The 19,174-nt window shown below is 46.6% G+C and overlaps 1 protein-coding gene across 10 annotated transcripts in view; it reads right to left on the bottom strand.

Moving 5' to 3' along the window:
• PRELID3A (PRELI domain containing 3A) overlaps positions 1-19,174 on the bottom strand; it is a 54,885-nt gene that overhangs the window by 21,546 nt on the left and 14,165 nt on the right. The window contains exons 2-7 of one of the 10 annotated variants that reach the window (XM_037806106.1): positions 8,887-9,142; positions 8,071-8,160; positions 4,533-4,603; positions 4,321-4,423; positions 1,462-2,858; positions 1,067-1,206 (exon numbers count right to left, since the gene is read on the bottom strand). In XM_037806106.1, the coding sequence (XP_037662034.1) occupies positions 2,805-2,858; positions 4,321-4,423; positions 4,533-4,603; positions 8,071-8,160; positions 8,887-9,142 (574 nt within the window). In that variant the 3' untranslated portion in view covers positions 1,067-1,206; positions 1,462-2,804. The other 9 variants (XM_037806108.1, XM_037806103.1, XM_037806102.1 and 6 more) reach the window with 9 other exon arrangements.

Below are 19,174 nucleotides of genomic sequence, written 5' to 3'. Positions count from 1 at the left end.
TTAAGCTATATTGCTTGGCTTCGTAAAAACAATAGTTACATATTTTCAAAATTATGGAAATTCTGAACATTGTTTTAATTATAAATTACTACAGCATTATAGTATGGAAACGGGGATGAGGAAGAAGATATGAGAGAGATAATAATCTACCACAATAGGAAGCAGGCAGATAAGGTCTGCAGTTGTTGAATCAAGAAATAGCAGAATATACATATTGTTTAGAAATCTGGAGGTAAATTCCAGGATCAGCCAAAAGAGCTAAGAGTCCCCTCAGGAGAGTAGAAGCATGTGTTGGGGGAGGAAGGAGGTGAGGGTGGGAGTTGTTTTTCCAAAAATCTTTTAACTCTATTTTACTTTAAGCTACATGCATAAAATACTTTAATTTAAAAGAGTTCAAAAAAAAAAACAGTTCAAAAATAAATAACATGTTCATTTTATTTTGGATTGGAAGTAATATTAATTCTAAAACTAAAAGCAGTATCTAAAAAAAATGTGTATAGTAGAAGGTAATTCTACCCACCTTTATGGGGAGGCTGAGCAGGCAGGCTTCTCTAAAGTTTTTATAATTCAAAACATATCAAAAGAGATTTTAATTTTTACTTTTGAAAATAGGAAAATAAAAACTCCCAAATGAAGTTTTAAAGCTAATAGGACCACAAAATGCTTAAAATCACAAAGACATTTGCTACTAACTTGTGACCAGTGGCCTCCTGCAGTCACGGCCTCCCCAGACTAGCAGGCCCCCACACTGCGTGTGGACCTGGCCAGGCAGAGGTGTACCTCCCTTCAGGTAGATCTGACTGGGAGAAACCATCCAAGATCTTCCAGACATTTAGGACTGCCGGCTCCAGGCCACAGGATAAGCCAACTTCCAAAGAGGGAGTAGTATTTTGCTCTTCCTGAGCAACTGTAATTTTTATCTCTAATTCGAGCCTTCTAGAAAGCTCACGAGGACCTTCAAACTGCTTTCAGCTTCCTTATGGTTTTCAAAAGCACAGGTGAGCTCACATGTGTCCCTGTTGTGCTGCCATTTCGGGGGGTTGCTTCTAAGCATGGGCAGGTCTGAACACACAGGGGTTGAGGGGAGAAATGAAGCTGGGAGTGCCCATCTGATGGGAGGAGCAGTCGCCAGGCCTCTGCGGAAGGGATTTGTGAAGGTGAAGACGCTCTTGATGAAGGGGCGTGTGAGGGAAATGACGACATAATCTGAAAAGAGACAAAAGATTTAGTGAGGTATCGAAAGTTGGCAGAAAGAGCTGGGCACTACTATAAGGGGAAAAGATACTGTGGCACAAAAAGGATAGAACCACGTAATGGCCCAACTGAACAGAAAGGTAGTGGCTGCAGGCAGGAGCCAGGTCAGGCACTTGGCTCACCAGGCAGCAGACAGCAGAGGCTCTGCCTTGTTGAAGGGTCCCTTCAGCTGGCCCTCACCCTCTCTGGTGACCTGCTGGAACTCACCGTGATGTGGCCTGGGCATCGTCAGCTGTGGAGGTCATCCCTGCAGGCCTCAAGTATGCTGCCCAAGTAGGGCGGCAGATCCACGACTCTTCCTGAGCCAGGGAGCAGGGAGTCCTCATCAGGACTCACTTTTCTTTCTTCTTCTCCTTCTTCTTCTATTTTTCTTTCTTTCTTTTCCTTTTTTTTTTTTTTTTTTTTTTGGTGCAGTATCTTATTAAAGATTGAGGCAGTTTTGCTCTAGATTCTGACCATCTCTGACTCGCCTGAAATGACACCATCCTACGCAAACACACTAGGCAAACATTGTGCGCTCCAGGCCAGTCAGCTAGCTCTCCAGATGTATCTAACTTAGGAGTGAGTCGAGGAGAGAAGAGAAGCCAGCCCCATGGCAGCTCATGACCTGAGATGCAAGGTGAAGGTCTCTGGCAAATCTAAGTTTAAATGACTTAAGCAAAACAAGCAAGAAGGTATTAAAGAAGTCTGAACCCGCACAGCTCTCATTTGATGACTGATGGACTACGTGTGCACGCACATGCTGGAAACACACACACACACACACACACACACACACACACACAAACACGCGCGCAGAGCCCAGAAGCCTGGGTCTGGCGCAGTGGAGCAGGAAGGCCCAGAGAGGAGGGGTTTCAAGGAAGGAGTGCAAGGATTCCCCAAGCAAAGGGAAACAAGAAACTCCTTTACTTTTTTAGAGTATGAAGATGACTGCCGAGCAATTAAATGCCAAATTAGTTTTGATAGTGCAGCCACCGGTGGCACAGGCAACCAAGGAATGAATGTGGAGCTCAAGGAAATACTACAAATAGCTTTTATCCCTAAAAGGGATGGCCAATGGCAATCAAGGGGGTTAGCTGTGGACATGCAGCAAATGAAGAGCTAGGCTGGCTTTCTCCTTGCTGCAACTTTGGTCCAAGGGCACAAAATAGTCTTTGTGAGTAAATATTCCAATTTCAAACAAAATGGAAGATTCCTCCCATCGGATAAAACTTTAACTAGCTGGGCCTACGAATGAAAGCTTCTTTACTAATAGGCACAAATTTTAAGAATTGTTTAAGCAACCGAGTTCTGAGAAGCGCTTGCAAAAGCAGCGGAACTGCCTTCATCACCCACCAGGTAACAATGTTCCCATTCCCCTTGAACCTAAATCCTGCCATAAAACAGACAGCGGATGAACCGAAGGATCCTTCTCGGCCTCGGGGACGCGGAGGCTTGAGGCCGGATGCGGATATGCAGCTGCATCTTCCCGCGGCAAGGGCGCCGCTAAACTCTCCCAGGCCAAGGGGCGCCGCGGCCTCCACCGCTGGACCCCGGGGCAGGTGCAGCCGTCAGCCCGCCGCGCTCTCGGGATGCTGAATTATCCACTCGATAGCAGCCCACCCCTGGAGCAACACAGAGAAGACGCCAGCGGGGCCTAAGCCATGGGCCTCGGGCAATGGTCTGTTCCTCACATCGGGGTTCTAGGGAGGCCCGGCGGCCACCTTTCCCTGCAAGCCTGAGTGAAGGGGATGCACATCAGTGCCCCGAACTCCCAGCAACAACTTAGGGCTCCTCCTCGGTCCAGAACGGCCGGGCTCGCCTCCGTCCCCAGCCCCCAAGACTGCCTGGGAGGATGTCCGACGGCAGCGCTGCAAAGATGCTTCCGTCTGCTGGCCTAGATGGGGGCGGATAGTTCTCTATCAAGCCTTGGAGCCCTGAGGCCAAGTGAAAGACCAGAAAGCCAATATGGCCTCGCTGAGTGCCCCTTTGCGCTCACAGTTTTCTTTTTCTTGAGCTGGGAGCCCACCAGGGCAGCCTTCCAGGGCCGGCGACCCCTGCGCCTTCCCCGAGGTCCCTGGGTGGAGGAGGCTACCGCCTCGACTTTTCAAATCTGGGTTTTCCCAGAAACCAGGTCCACCGACCCTTTATCAGCTGCTCCCGGTCATCTGTGACTACCAGAAAGGGAGGGGAGTTCAGCTTTAGGCGGCATCTAGCTCACCCGGAAATGACCTCAGGCACCAACCCGCTGACCCGGAAACGACTGGCAGAAGAAGAGGGGCCAGGAGGAGGCGTGAGAGGGCAGAGGCGGGAGTGGGTGAGGGGAGGAGAGGTGTGAGGTGTGAGGTGAGGGGAAAGGCGAAGGCCCCGATCCCGTGGGAGACAGAACACCAACATTGCATGACCTCTTCCTTCCAGACGTCCAAGCTCTGCATCAGCGCTGAGCAAGAAAGGAGGGCAGCCTGGACCTCTGGACATCCCTGCCTGTCTGAGACCGAGCCCCCACCACACTGACTGGGGGAAAAATGGGAGACGTGGGCGGCCTGAGCGGTCCCCATCCTTTCTCTTCTCACTCCCAGATCCTGCCGCGTTGAAATGCAAAGATGGCAGCTGCCTACAGGGAAGTATCACCGACGCGAGGAGTCAGCCAAAGCCACTGAATGCCCAGCAAATGTGAAACACCTAAAAATCAAGAACCCTACCTGACAAAGTTAACCCATGATTACCTCTTTGATATTTTGAGCTCATAGGCCTGTTTGTTTTGTTCACTGAGCCTATGCCATTTCAGCTCTCTGAGGCTGTAGTTGCCAGGTTGGGTTTATGTTCCATATTTACATTTATCCCATCCTTTTCCTATTAAGAAAAAGAGCACTAGGCTCCCTCGGCTCCCACAGACCCCTCCCCTCAGACCGTGCCAGCCTTTCCCTACCACTGGTTTTCAACGTAACTGAACAGGATGCTGTGGTGTTAAAAACCCAGCTTAAGATTGAGGGCCCCAGTGCTCAGTAGGATTTCTGGGACTAGAATTTCACCCACTCAGTCCTGCACTCCACCACAAGAGCACACATCTGGAACTGAGATACACACCTTCTTTGCATTGGATGATATCGTGTTGGCCATCAAACTTTCCAGATAGCTGCCTAGGCTGATCCCCTTTACAGTGATGATGGCTTCCTGGGTGAGCACAGTCCTGCAGAAGAGCAAGAAATAAAGGCTGACTGGCCCTGAAGGGGTGGGGGGCTCCATGTCCCACCCAGCCCTGGGGCTCATCATGCCAAACTCAGTATGCAATGACTTACATTTCAGGGTTCTCTGGATGAGGAGTGTACACCAACCTCTCATCAACTGACACCAAATTTGTGAGTGTAATCTTAAAGAAAGAAAGAAAAGAAAAAGAGAGAGAAAGAATGGCTTTAGCTCCTATTTCTCTTGCCCTCCTTCCCAAACCATCTGCCCACACTCTCCCATCCCCAGATCACTACTTGCTGGAGCCAGCATTTAGACCCAGAAGATGCCGTTTCTTACAGGTTCCTTCTCACAATTGTCATCTACCTTCTTTCTACACCCCCACCTCCAACCTGAGCAGGGCCCTGTCTTCAAGGTGCTTTTAAACTCCAGTTCCATCAGTAGTTGTAGAAAAGGTTAACCCTTCCCAGGTAAATGAGCAAGAAGCTCTTAACCCACCCGTGGTTTTGGAACTCAGTCTCCTGTGATTTCATGTGAGTCGACACAAAGACTATGAAAACAAGACCATGTGTCTTGGCTCCTCAGGTATTGCTTCCAGTAAATAAATGGACCTTACACTGACACTTCAAATATTTTCTATTAAAACCTATTGAAAAACCAGAGCTCTAGAACAGCACTGTCAAACAGAATTTTCTGTGACAGCAGAAATATTCTATATCTGTGCTGCCCTGCATGGACATGAAACACACGTGGCTAACGATCACTTGAAATGTGGCCAATGGATCTGAGGGACTGAGTTTTTAAATTTTATTTTAATTTAAATTTAAATAGCCACATGTGGCTGGGGTCTACGACAGTGGACAGTAGGGTTCTAGAATTTTATCAGTTTATCCCAATTTATCCTCTTCTCAGACAGCCAATTCCAATAAAATACTTGTTTTTAAGTAGTCAAAAGCAATATGATAGTGATGAATGTACAAGTATATGATGATAGCGTGAACCACTGATTGTACACTTCGGATGATTATCTGGTATGTGAATGTAGCTCAATAAAATTGCATTAAAACAAGCAGTATGATGACCCAGCAGTGCCAGATTTTAAACAGTTATTTTTTGCCCATGTAATAATCTGCCACTGAAATACCCTCCCTGGCCTCTCACCATCCTGAAAAAAGTGACTAGCCCAGAAATCTCTTTCCTCCTACTGAGCACAGAGGTTATCAAAAGGTCTCATTGCTTACAATAAGTACACTGTATGGAAATATCCAACAATATCTATTAGCTATTAAACTCTGATTAGCTATTATAATTCTATGTGCAATATATTTATGTCAGACACTATACTTTATAAACCTATTTCCCTTCATTAATCCTCACGATAATACTATGAGGTTTCTTCTTCCTCTTTTGAGATGAGAAACCGAGACTCCGAAAAGGTAGACTGCTCACCCAGAGTAGTACAGCCATTAAGGGAAAGTTTCAGAATTTAAACACAAATCTGTCCTAATGCCAGAGCCCCTATTCCTTTCCGTGACACTTCACTGTAGTATGAACTGCCCCTCTTTATTGACAACTAAGCTTTCTTAAAAGATGAAATGGAAGTTTTCAAGTAAGGAAGGAAGTTCCAGCAAAGAGAAGAGAATATATAAATTGTCAGGAATGGAAAAAGGACACTGGTTCATCAAGGGAAACCCAAAGGCTCCCAGAGACTTTATGCACCACAGCCGGCCTGGGCTGTGCTAGAAGGCAGGGCCATCAGTAGAGGACTTAGATAGTAGATTAAGAAGCTTGGGCTTCAGCCTGTAAGCCATTCAGAATCTAATCTTTCAGAAAAGCAGATTTCTTCTAAGGAAGCCATCAGCTGGGTAGACGGTGGCCTGATGAGGGACCAACAGAGGCCGTTGCTGCAGGCGGAGCCAGTGGTCTTCAAGTGAGTTCCACAGACTTCTTAGAAGTTCAGAAACACTTCAGAGACTCCCTCCATGGGAAGTGGAGACAACAACCTCAAGGACTCCCCACCCCTACTGTTTTACCCTGTATAGTTTTAAACACTGGGCGTCCAAATAAAATGCTAAAAGGCTGTGGGAACTCTTCTGATCTCACTCTCATGGCCTCCCTTTCTGAAGCTCGCTTCTATCGCTTTCTGTAGTGCTGTGTGCACTTGTCTCTCCTGCGCTCTGAGTCCTCCCCTGGGGCTCCTCGCTGCCAGTGGATGCTGACCTCTGCTTGTCCCCTGAAGGCTGTGGCTCGCTGGTCTCCACCTTTACCATCACTACAGCACATCCTCTGCTGCCATAAGACAGGAATCTGTGGAGACCTCACATTTAGCCTGTCCAAACCAAACTGCCTCTCTTCTCAGACTTGTTGTGCAGACTGCAACCCTCAGTAAGTGGCCCCCCTCTCCACTCTGGTTCCCCCAAACAGAAAACTCCCACAGCCAAACCGATCAGCTGGAATTGCACCCAGACCTGGCCCCCCTGAGCCTCTCACCTGGGCTACAGTACTAGTCTTCCAGGCTCTCACCTCAGCACCCTCCAGTCCTTCCCCCCAGAGCTGCCAGGGGTGACCTTTCCACACACACTCTGATTGTCTCACTTCCCTGTAACAAATCCCCCGGGCAATGGCTCCCTAGCACCTGCAAAAAAAATCTGAACTCTTCTGGGTAACACCTATACCTCTCCAAGCGTGTATCTCCCCAGCTACCTTCAGCCTTCCAGTCTGTAAATACTGGTCTGCCTGTGGCTCTTGAACAGTCCATACTCTCTCAGGTCTATCTGGAATGTTCCTTCCAGCCTCCAAGTCTCAGCCTTACTGTTATCTGCTCTAGAAAGTTTGGTGGACTCACCAGGCAGCCTCAGCCTCCCCTGCACTCACTACGGACAAGCTCCCATTGGACACTTTGGTTTATGACAATCCACTGGGGTATATGTCATTTAGGGCAGGAATAGCTTGTAATCCTAGTATCCCCTGCCCCTAGCAGAATGCCTGGCACATAGCAGGCACCGGAACGAATAAATGAACAATGATTTGAATAGGCAGAGGGGCTAAAGATGGGTGGGATTAAGGAGGTATGATGAGAAAAAACTCTGTTTGAGGGTAATGTAATGATTTTGCCTGTAACCGACCATTTCTATGTGGGCAGAAACTAAGTCACATTTTAAAAAGTAAACCATTTTCCTAGACCATGCATTTTCCTCAGCTTATTTTCTGAATTTGCATTAAGTGAATATAATTCTTTTTTAATTGAGAGAGGAAAATGAGAGAGGAAAGGGAAAAGTAGCTTTGGAAATTACTGCTAAAGATAATCACTGCTGTTGGAAGTCAGGATAGTAGTTATTCTTGGAGGGAGGGATTGGAAGGGAACCCAGGGAGGGGTAGTCCTGAGGGCTGGTCAGGTCCTCCTTCTGCATCTGTCTGCTGGTTGCATGGGGGTGTGCAGCTCACAACAATTCATCATGATATGCAATTTTGTACATGTTATTTATACTTGAATAACACAATAAGTAAAATACTGCTAAATAAATTCAGCCTTTCTATTAGAAATAAAAGATCACTTAGATCAAAGGTGGGCTGGAAATAGAATTAAATGAAGGCATTATGCACCATCACCAAGAAATATAAGCACCTTTCTCTTCTTAGGTCATTGCTTACATTGGTGGAACAAAGCTCCATTCTCTTTTCTACCGGATCCACAATAGAATGTTCTTTGATGTATGTCAAAGTCCTACTGGTTCCCAAAATCTAAAAAAACAAAGCAAAACTAGCATAGTGACAGGCTTAAAAAAATCTCATTCCACACCACCTGACCCAAAATACCATTTCATTTACTAAGTCATTCATTTATCCATTAACAAACTATGCAAATGGGGATATGGAAACATACAGAACAGAGAAAGACCCTGTCTTCAGGGTACTTCCAATTCTAGTGGGTCAGACAGACATTAAGCCAATAAACGAATTCAGGTATAGTGAGTGGAAGGTAGTGATAAGTGTGTTCACAAAAAACACATCTGGGAAGGGCTCCGGGAGCAAGGGAAGGGCAAGGTTGGAGGGGGTGGCCAGAGACAGCCCCTCTGCCAAGTGGAAGGGTGCAGAGAGTTGGACCGGGCACCAGGGGCAGCCCTGAATGAGCAGAGCCTGGAGAGAGGTGGGGAGCCAGCTGAGAAGTGCTTGGGGGGAAAAGCCTACTCAGCTGAGGAACATCAAATTCAGGGTCCTGAGGCAGACACCTGCTGCCAAGCAGAGGCCACAGAGCAGACAGGCAGGGGTTAGACTGCTGTGGCTTTGCGGGCGCCCTGGGCACGGGAAGCCACTGATTTACATTATTAAACGAGGCTGTGGCCTCCTGTGGAAGAGGCCGCAGGGAGAAATGCAGGGGGATGTTGATGGCCGCCTGGCCTAGGGTTGAGTGGGCAGCGGGGAGACGGGGTGGGATTTGCAGGGCACTCTGGAGCCAAGGGGATGGACCACTGGATGAAGTTCGCAAGCACATCGTCTGGGTGTCCCGGGAATGCCCGCGGAGCAGTCCCCGTGGCGCCGGCGGCCCAGGCTCACCGCCTTGACGAGGGCAGGCAGGCCCCACTCAGTGCTGAGGAGGCGGTGGCTGTGCAGCCGGCCGCGCCCGTCCACCGTCCGCTCCAGCACGTCCACCCCAACGACGCAGGGGTTCATGGGGTTCGGGTACTTCCTCATGGCCGCCTGGATGACCGTGTCCCAGGGGTGGCTGGCGGGAGAAGACAACAACGGCCTCAACCTCACGTCCAGAGCCGGGGCGCACAAAGCGAAGATGCACGTCCCAGAGCGAAGTAACCACTCAGGCCGAGGCTTGGATGCAAAGGTTTCTCTTTTGGGGTTCACCGAAGGTAATCAGCACATACACCTCTGAGGAAACCAAGGTCCTGGGTGAGGTCCTGGAAGCCAGAAGGCTCCACACCGCCCCGCAGGCCTCCCGGGACTGGACGCTGCCACCCCCATCACCCTCGGGGCACGCAGTGCCTCTCTGCCGTCTCTAGAGGGCGCTGCAGCAAGGACCCCCCCCCCCCCAACTCCCCGGGTGAGCTCACAGACACATCTGCACCCCGAGCCCAGGACCCTCCCCTCAGGGGCCCTGCTGGGGCACTTCACCCACTCTGGCTCGGTCCCTCCCACTCCCGCCTCCTCTCCCTCCTCCCAGCCTCCTGGGCCCTGAAGACACAGGGCCCTTTTGTCCCGGGCTCCTCGGCAGCGAGTGGACCCCCGTCTGCACTGCATCCGCTGCCCCGTAGGGAAAAGGGCACCCTGGGGGGCCGGCTCCTCCTCTGCCTCCTGCCTGTGCCCGGCAGCAAAGGAACAAAGGCTCAGCTGTTCCCGCAGTTTGGCTCCTTGTCCTAATTGGCCGCTGACACCCGGCAGCTCCAGAGATCAGCGTTGCGAGCAGGGTGGTCAATGGCGCACAAGCCCGGAAAGCCGAGGGACCCGCAGGACCCTGGGCCAGTGGGTGCCGGAGCGTGCCGGCGGGTTGTGCACGGAGATTTTGCAGTTCGAAGGGGCCCTCCCCGCTCCCAGGCCGAGCCCGCCGGGTAGAGCAGAGGAGAGCGCCAACACAGGGGGTCCGGCCCGGGGCGCACGGCCCTCCTTCGCTGGGAACACCCGGCCGCTGCCCTCAAGCTGAGCTCTGAACTCTAAGCAGGCCCCAGCTCAAGTATAATGCCCCACGGCCCTGCGGGTTGTTACACTCGTGGAAAAGAGTATAGGGCCCTCAGGGGTGGCTCCCCCAGCACCCAAAGGGTGGAGACTAGACGCAACACTCTGGCCTCCAGGAGGCGCGCTTCTTAGGCTCAGTGAGGAAGGGCACCACGGGGGGCAGTCACTGAGTCGACAACAGAGTGAGGGTGTCACCACCCCAGTTGCCCCCAGCCCTCCCGCCCCCCCAAGGGACCACCGGCAGATGCCCTCAGGGGGACCAGTTATGGGCCACAAGCCCACCAGCCTCCACTGGGACCCCTCAGCTTCCAGAGAGAAACAGGATCAGGGCTGAGGCCAGGGTCCCCGTGCCATAAGCATAGGTCAGGAGTCGGCAGGGAGGTTGGGGAGAGCAGCACTTCAGGGATCTCTGGATACCAGTGCCCAGTGACTGCGGCCCCTGCCACCCTGGCACCAGGATTGGGGGTGGGGGGGGGCAGACAATGCCGTCGGTTGAGAGCCTGAGGCCACCACCGCAAGACCCTTACCCAGGCCTGGCTGTGGGGGGCCCTTCAGGCCCCTGAAGACCTCCATGTAAAGATCATCTGTGTGCACCCCACTTGCCTTTGCCCCGAAGCCCTGATGGGAACAGCTTGGGGGGACATGTGGAAACTGCGAATTGACCTGACTACCAGCCCTTGCTGCTAGAATGTCCCCAAAACAGTATTAGCTTCCCAGAGGAAGAAAAAGAAATAACTGCCCTCTTTGCTGAACGGAAAGAAGCCAAAGACCTCGGGGAATTTCTCTCCACGTGACAGCCCTGTCTGGCCCGCATGAGATCTCAGTGCCCCCTGGGCACTGGATATATCTGACTCCACGACCATCACAGAGGCTATTGCATAAGTTGAGGGCACTTGCTGTGCAGCAACTGACACCACAAATGCCCTGTCCTGCACCCCAATCTGTCCAGGGGCTCAGTTTGCCTCTATGAGAAATGGGCAGGCTTCAGTTTGTGTCCATCCACTGGACTGTACACCACTGAGGGCAGATACAGCTCATATCCTAGTGTTCCCTGCCCCCAGCACTTAGCAGGCACCGGATCATTTCAGAATGAATGAATGGACAATGATTAAATGAACAGTATACCTTTAACGGCCTTCCACAGGCTACCTGAACCCCCCCAGCTGTCTGCCATCAACAAGACACCAAGACCTGGAAAGAGCCGCCCTCCAGGAGGGAGCCCAAGCCTTCCGCTCACCATCCTGTTGGACCCAGGCTAGGACACTGCCCACCAGGACCCCTGTGTGGCAACACAGCTGGGCCATTAACACGGACAAGGCACAAGGACCTAGAAAACAAGTGACGGGCATGGCATCTCATTCCAAATAAGATGACTGCCAAGCTTTGGCCCCTCACCGCCTGTGCTGGTTTGGATATATTATGTCCCCCCAAAAGCCATGTTTTAATCCATTCTTGTGGGATATTTGGATTAGGTTGTTTCCATAGAGATGTGACTCACCCAACTATGGGTGATACCTCTTGATTGAATGTTTCCATGGAGATTTGACCCCGTCCATTCAGGGTAGGTCTTGATCAGTTCACTGGACTACTTAAGAGAGCTCCAGGCCCAGAAGCTGCTGACATTGACGCTTAGAGATGCCTGATACTGCTTTGAGAGACCAGTCCAGAGTTTGCTCCAGAGAAGCCGAGAGGATCCCGATGCTTAGATGCACAGGAGCTGAAGAAGCTATTAGAGACACTCCCAGAGACATTTGGAGAAAGCCATTTTGAAACCAGAACCCTGGAGCAAAGGATCAACAGACACCAGCCACGTGCCTTCCCAGCTAACAGAGGTTTTCCAGACGCCATCATTCATTCTTCAGTAAAGGTATCCTCTTGTTGATGCCTTAGTCTGGACACTTTTAAGGCTGTAGAACTGTAAATTTGTGACCTAATAAACCTCCTTTTCTGGTATTTTGCGTAACAGCAGCATTAGCAAACCAGAACACTGCCCAACAAATAAAAGGGGGTCCAGTGACTGGTGGGACTGTTTGGCCGCTGGCACTCTCACCTACCTACCCATTACTAGAACGGCCCCTAGTCACCCCACCTGGGTTTGCCATTTGAGTTACAGATCTCAGCACCCTACAGGAGAAGAACACCACTCCAGGCCAGGAACACCCACTGGGTGTTTGGACACGTAGGCCCCCAGTGTCTGCTGAAAGGCACACCCTCAGAGAGGCACTTATTGGCCTGTTCTTGAGCCTTGGTGGACACTGAACATGTAACCATGACTATGAAATAATATTATGACCAGAAATTCCAACCATGTTGTGGGTCTGAGCAGAAGTCTCAAATCCCTGGGTGGGAGCAGCTCAGGGGTCTTCCCTAGTAAAATAGAAATGGAACCCTACCAGGACCTTCCATCCCCTCCAACCCCTTCCCAAATCCTCAAGTCAATGGGAGATGAGAACAACTATTAAACAGAGAGGGGTGGGACATAATCCAAGCCAGAATATTCAGGAACCCCACCCTGGGAGCTGTAATGGACAGACTGTCCACATCACAGCCAATGGGAAGAGTTCCCAGGGATGATAAGATGTGAGCATCTTCCACCTCAAGAGCCTGGGCATGGGGGAAGCAGGAAGAGAGGATCTAATCCCTTTTTTCTCTCTCGCACAGGGCCCTTGCCCACCCCCTCCCCAGCACAGTGTGGAGTCAGCCTCAGCTCCCATTCTGAGTCCTGAACCTGTTCAGGAAGGAACGCAGTAACCCCAGTGTGCATCCTGGGTGCCACCATGTCCTCACCAATCTATGCTTAGCACTGAAGGAAACCTCTAGCCATAGCAGAGCCAATTTGAAGACTGTGAAAGGTGCTGTGGTGGTTTTAAACTAAATACCCCAGAAAATCATGTACTTAAAGCTAATCCATTCCTGTGGATGTGGACCCATTTTAAGAAGGATCTTTTCATAAGGCTACTTCAGTTAAGGTGTGGCCTAGGGTGGGTCTTAATCCTCTTACTGGAGTCCTTTATAAAATAATGAAATTCAGACAGAGAGAGGACAAAGCTGAAGGCAATGAAACCTGGAAGAAAAGAGAGAGGCCAGCAGACAGCGCCACGTGCCTTGCCATGTGGCAGAGGAGTCCCGGATTGCTGGCAGCTAGTCTTCAGGAAGAACGCATCACCTTGATGTTGCCTTGATTTGGACATTTTCTCAGCCTCATAACTATAAGCATGTGAGCTAATAAATTCCCATTGTTAAAAGCCAACCCATCTTACGGTATCTGCTTTGAGGAGCTTCACAAACTAAAACATGTGCTTCTTGCTTTGGGTTGTTTTTGTTAGCTCCTGGCATCAAGAAAATCTCTGTCATATCCCTAGCTGGATACAAACTTAAGGAACAGACAGCTCAGGGACTAAATCAAATCCAAGAGCTAACACTTTAAAATATTATATACAGAGGACCACACCAAGATACATAGTAATCAAACTGTCCAATGCCAAGGACACAGAGAAAGTTCTAAAAGCTGCAAAAGAAGAGCAACTAGTTATGTACAAGAGAACCCCAATAATATTAAGTGCTGATTTCTCATCAGAAACCATAAAGGCAGGAAAGCACAGGAAGAAAAGTGCTGAAAGAAAACAATGGCTAAAACAAAAGTGCTGAAAGAAAACAATGGCCAACCAAGAACTGTATATCTGGGTGAGACTTTCTTTCAAAAGTGAGATAGATATTAAGACATTCCCAGATAAATAAATCCTGAAGGAACTCCTCACCACTAAACCTAACCTAAAAGCAGTGCTAAAGGGAGTACTTCAGACTGAAAGGAAAGGACACTAGACAGTGCATTGAAATAGCATAAAGAAATAAAGATCTCTGCTAAAAGTAACCATACAGGGATTCATGTATCAGTGCTATCATTACCTTATTTTTTGGTATGTAATTCCACTTTCTACTGCTTACAGATAGCAATGCAAAGGCATATAAAATAAAGATACATCTATGGTTTGGGACATACAATGCATAAAATTAGAAATTGCAACAGGTACAACAAAAAGGTGGGGAATGGGGGGGGGTATAGCAACAGTGTTTCATGTATGCTATTGACATTAAATTGGCATCAAACCACATCTGATTGTTATAAGTTTAGGATGCTAAATTTTAGTCCCAAAGTAACCACAAAAAAATACATGAAAAATACATTCAGAAAGAAATGAGAAGGGATTCAAAACAGTACAATAAAAACACAGATGTAACAATTATAAATATACATGCACTGTGATGGTTTGAAGCTGAATGGACTCCAAAAGATCATGTTCTTAAATCTAATCCACTCCTGTGGGTGTAGACCTTTTGTGGGTGGGACCTCTTGATTAGGTTATTTCAGGTGAAGACTGCCCGAGGTGGGTCTTAATCTTCTTACTGCTGTCTTTTATAAGAGAAGATGAGAAAGAAAAACCAGAGAAGTCTAAAAGGAAGAGCACACCAAAAGCATAGAGAAACCACAGAGACAAAGAGAAAGCCACTGAAGCCAGAAGCTGGAAGCAATGAAACACAGGAGAGAAAAGAGAGACCAAGAAATATTACCATGTGCCTAGAGGATCACCAGTAGCCAGTCTTCTGGGAGAAAGCACTGCCTGTTGATGCCTTGATTTGGACATTTTCATGGCCTCAGAACTGCAAACTTGTAAGCTAATTAATCCCCATGGTAAAAGCCAACCCATTTCTGGTACATTGCATTTTGGCAACTTTAGCAAACTAAAACATGCATCTAACAGCAGAGCCAAAAAATATATGAAGTAAACATTAAAAAATTTGAAGACAGAAACAGAGAGCTCTAATTAATATTAGAAGATTACAACACACTAGTTTCAATAATGGATGGAACATCTAGACAGATCAATAAGGAAACAGAAGACTTCAATAATACTCTAAACCACCTAGACCTCACAGACATATATAGAACCCTTCAGCCAACAGCAGCAGAATACACATTCTCCTCTAGTTCACATAGTTCATTCCCAAGGATAGACCATATATTAGGTCATAAAAATAGTCTCAATAAATCCAAAAACATTGCTATCATACAATGTATCTTCTCTGACTACAGTGGAATGAAGCTAGAAGTCAGTAACAGATGGAGAACTGGAAAGCTCACAAATATGTAGAAATTAAATAAGGTACTCATAAACAACTAATAGGACAAAGAAGAAATCACAAGGACAATTAGGAAACATCTTAAGGTGAATGAAAATGAAAATACAGCATACCAAACTTACAAGAATGCAGCAAAGGCAGGGCCAAGAGGGAACTTCATAGTGCTAAAAGCTTACATTCAAAAAGAAGAAAGATCTCAAATCAGAGACCTAACCTCACAACTGAAGGATTTAGAAAAAGAAAAGCAAACTAAATGCAAAACAAGAAGAAGAGAAGAAATAAAGTTAAGAGGGGAGATAAACGAATTAGAGAATTAAAACACAAAAGAATCAGCAAAACCTAAATTGTTACTGAAAAGATCTATAAAACCAACAAGCCTTTATTAACTGACAAAGAAAAAAAGAGAGAGGACACAAATAACTAAAATCAGAAATGAAAAGTGGGCTATGATTTCCAATCCCAGAGAAATAAAAAGGGTTATAAGAGGATACCATGAACAACTGTACATTAAAAATTAGATAACCAAGATGAAATGGACACATTCCTAGAAACCTACAAACTACCTACACTGACTCAAGAAGAAATAGAAAATTTCAACAGATAAATAACTAGTAAAGAGATTGGATCAGTAATCAAAACCCTCCCAACAAAGAAAAGCCCAGGACAACAGATGGCTTCACAGGTTAATTTTATCAAACATTCCAAGCAGAATTAACACAACACTGCTCCAATTCTTCCAAAAAAGTGAAGAGGCAGGAACACTCACTAACCCATTATATGTCTATCACAATACTAAAGACAGATAAAAAATCACAAGAAAAGAAAGCTACAGACCAACAGACCAATATCCTTATGAATATAGACACAAAAATCTTCAACAAAATAACAGCAAACCGAATCCAACAGCGCATTAAAAGAATTACAAACCACGATCAAGTGGGATTTATCCCAGGTAAGCAAGGGAGGCTCATCACAAAAACAAACAAACAAACAAACAAACAAAATCAATTAAAGTAATAAAACCATATGATGAAGGAAAAAGTGAAGGAAAAAACACAAGTTCTCAATTGATGCAGAAAGGGCACCAGCACACATTATGGATAAAAACACTTAGAAAACTAGGAATAGGCCATCCAGTCTTCTGGGGCTGGCTACTGGATCTTTGGTCCTTAGCTTGCCCTGTGTCAAAGCACATGGTGGCATCTCCTGGTCTCTCCTCTCTCTTAAAGGTTCTGTTGACTTCAGCTTCTGGCTGCTTCCTCTGTGGCTGAATTTTATTCTCTCAGTAAGGATTCCAGTTATTGGATTAAGACCCATCCTGACTGAGGTAGGACATACCTTAATGGAAGTAACCTCATCAAAAGGTCCTACCCACATGGGTTTACACCCACCTGGATGAATTAAATTTAATAACATGCTTTTCTGGCTACCTACAACTTCAAACCACCACATCCTACATGCAACAACATGGATGAACTTGAAGACAACATGCTAAATGAAATAAGCCAGACAGCAGGAGTATGTGTGTTGGGCCCAATCTGTCTGGTGGTGGCCTGAGAGATTCACCATCCCAGAACCTGCCCTGAGTGTAGAAGGCAGCTCATTGAGTCTCCTACATAACACTGTGGGACAGTAGTCAAGTGACTGATTTGGGCAAGGGATTGCTGGCTGTAAGATATATACTGCAGTGCCCAGAACCATGAAGAAGAAAAGAGGGGGCAACTGTGTCTGTGAAAACAAGGGAATTCCCAGGGTCACATGTCCCTGCCCAAGACAAGACACATGTGCAAAAAGGAACAGGGTGGCCCCTATGCTTTGACATCAAGTTACTCTCTAGACTCATTGTATGGATAAGATCTAAAGGTGATCACTCAAACAAGTCAATCTGCAAAGGCAAGGAAATGTGTCTTCTTTTTTTCATTTTTTTGTTTTAATAGCTCCTGACATTCAGGGAAAGCTCTGTCATAATACTACCTGGACACAAGCTTAAGGAACAGATGGCTCAGAGTCTGAATTCCAGTGATAACACATTAAAATATCAGGTTTCAAAATATGATTACAAAACATATAAAGAAACAGGAAGCGATGGCCAAGGCAAAGGAGAAGATTAAAGCAGTAGAAATGATCAAGGAGGAGGACCAGACCAGGGACACACCAGAGAAAGACCTTTAAAAATAGTCCTAACTTTGAATAGGAAGTAAGATCTGGTTGGTTTGTACAGGTTAGTGTGAAGCTCCAAACATACCAGAGTAATTTGGGCAGAGAATAAAAATGTATTTGCAAAGCCCCCTTGAGGGGCTGGGGGAAAATGTGGAAATATTAAACTTCCCCACCTGGGGAATTACTGATATTCTCATAAGCATTGGGGACTACCAATTTAGAAGGTCAAGCCCTTGATCTTGGAGCTTTCCCTTATGCAGCTTGTTACTGCAAAGGAGAGGCTAAGCCTATTTATAATTGTGCCTAACAGTCACCCCCAGAGAACCTCTTTTGTTGCTCAGATATGGCCCTTCTCTCTCTAAGCCAGCTTGGCAGGTGGACTCACTGCCTTCCCCCCTGTATAGGACATGACTCCCTGGGGTGAAATCTCCCTGGTAATATGGGACATGAGTCCTAGGGATGAGCCTGGATCTGGCATCACGGGATTGAGAAAACCTTCTTGACCAAAAGGGGGAAGTGAAATGAAACAAAATAAAGTTTCAGTGGCTGAGAGATTTCAGAGGGATTCAAGAGTTCACTCTGGAGGTTATTCTTATGCATTATACTGATATCCTTTTGTAGTTTTTAGTGTATTGGAATAGTTAGAACAAAATACCTGAAACTGATGAACTGCAACCCAGTAGCCCTGACTCTTGAAAACAATTGTATAATTGTATACCTTACATGGTGTGAACATGTGATTGTGAAAACCTTGTGGCTCACACTCCTTTTATCCAATGTATGGACAGATGAGTAGAAAAATGGGGACAAAAAAGTAAATGAATAATAGGGGGGATGGGAGAGATGGGTTGTTTGGGGTGTTCTTTTTTACTTTTATTTTTATTCTTGTTTTTATTTTTTATTTTTTGGAGTAATGAAAATGTTTAAAAATTGATTGTGATGAATGCAAACTCTATGATGGTACTGTGAAGAACTGATTGTACACTTTGGATGATTGTATGGTATGTGAATATATCTCAATATACCTGAATTTTTTAAAAATGCTCCTAAATATGCTCAAGAACAAAAGGAAACATGGACAAAGGACTAACAGAAATCAGGAAAATGGCAGATGGATACACAGAGAATGAAAATTATGAAAAGGACCAAACAGAACTGAAGACCATAGTAATAGAAATTAAAAATTCTCTAGAGGAGTTCAACAACAGATCAGAGCTGGCAGAAGAAAGAATCAGTAAAACTGAAGGCAACACAATTAAAATCATCCAGTCTGAGGAGCAGAAAAAAAAGAAAGATTGAAGAAAAGTGAACACAACTTGAGGAACCTGCAGAACACCATCAAGCATACCAATATATATGTGGCACTTCTTGTGGGAGGGCAACAAGAAGAGAGAGAAAAGTGCAGAGAGAACATTCAAAGACATATTGCCTGAAAACTTCCCAAATATAACAAAAAACATGAATATACACATCAGGACACTCCATAAATTCCAATAGGATAAACAGAAATAGACCCACGCCACAGCATATTATAATCAAATGTCAAATCCTAAAGATAAAGTGGGAATTTTGAAAGTTGCAAAAGAGAAGAAATATGTCATGTATATGGGAACCTCAATAAGATTAAGTGCCAGTTTCTTATCAGAAACCATGGAGGCAAGAAGGCAATGGAATTTAAAGCACTGGCAGCAAAAAAAATTAAAAACTGCCAACCAAGAATTCTATGTCTAGCAAAACTATCTTTCAAAAATGAGAGATTAAGACATTCCCAGAT

This window comes from Choloepus didactylus, chromosome 16, assembly GCF_015220235.1.
Source record: "Choloepus didactylus isolate mChoDid1 chromosome 16, mChoDid1.pri, whole genome shotgun sequence".
Lineage (NCBI taxonomy): Eukaryota > Metazoa > Chordata > Mammalia > Pilosa > Megalonychidae > Choloepus > Choloepus didactylus.
The sequence above is the reverse complement of the archived record's forward strand: the minus strand, read 5'-3'. Positions and strand labels throughout refer to the sequence as shown.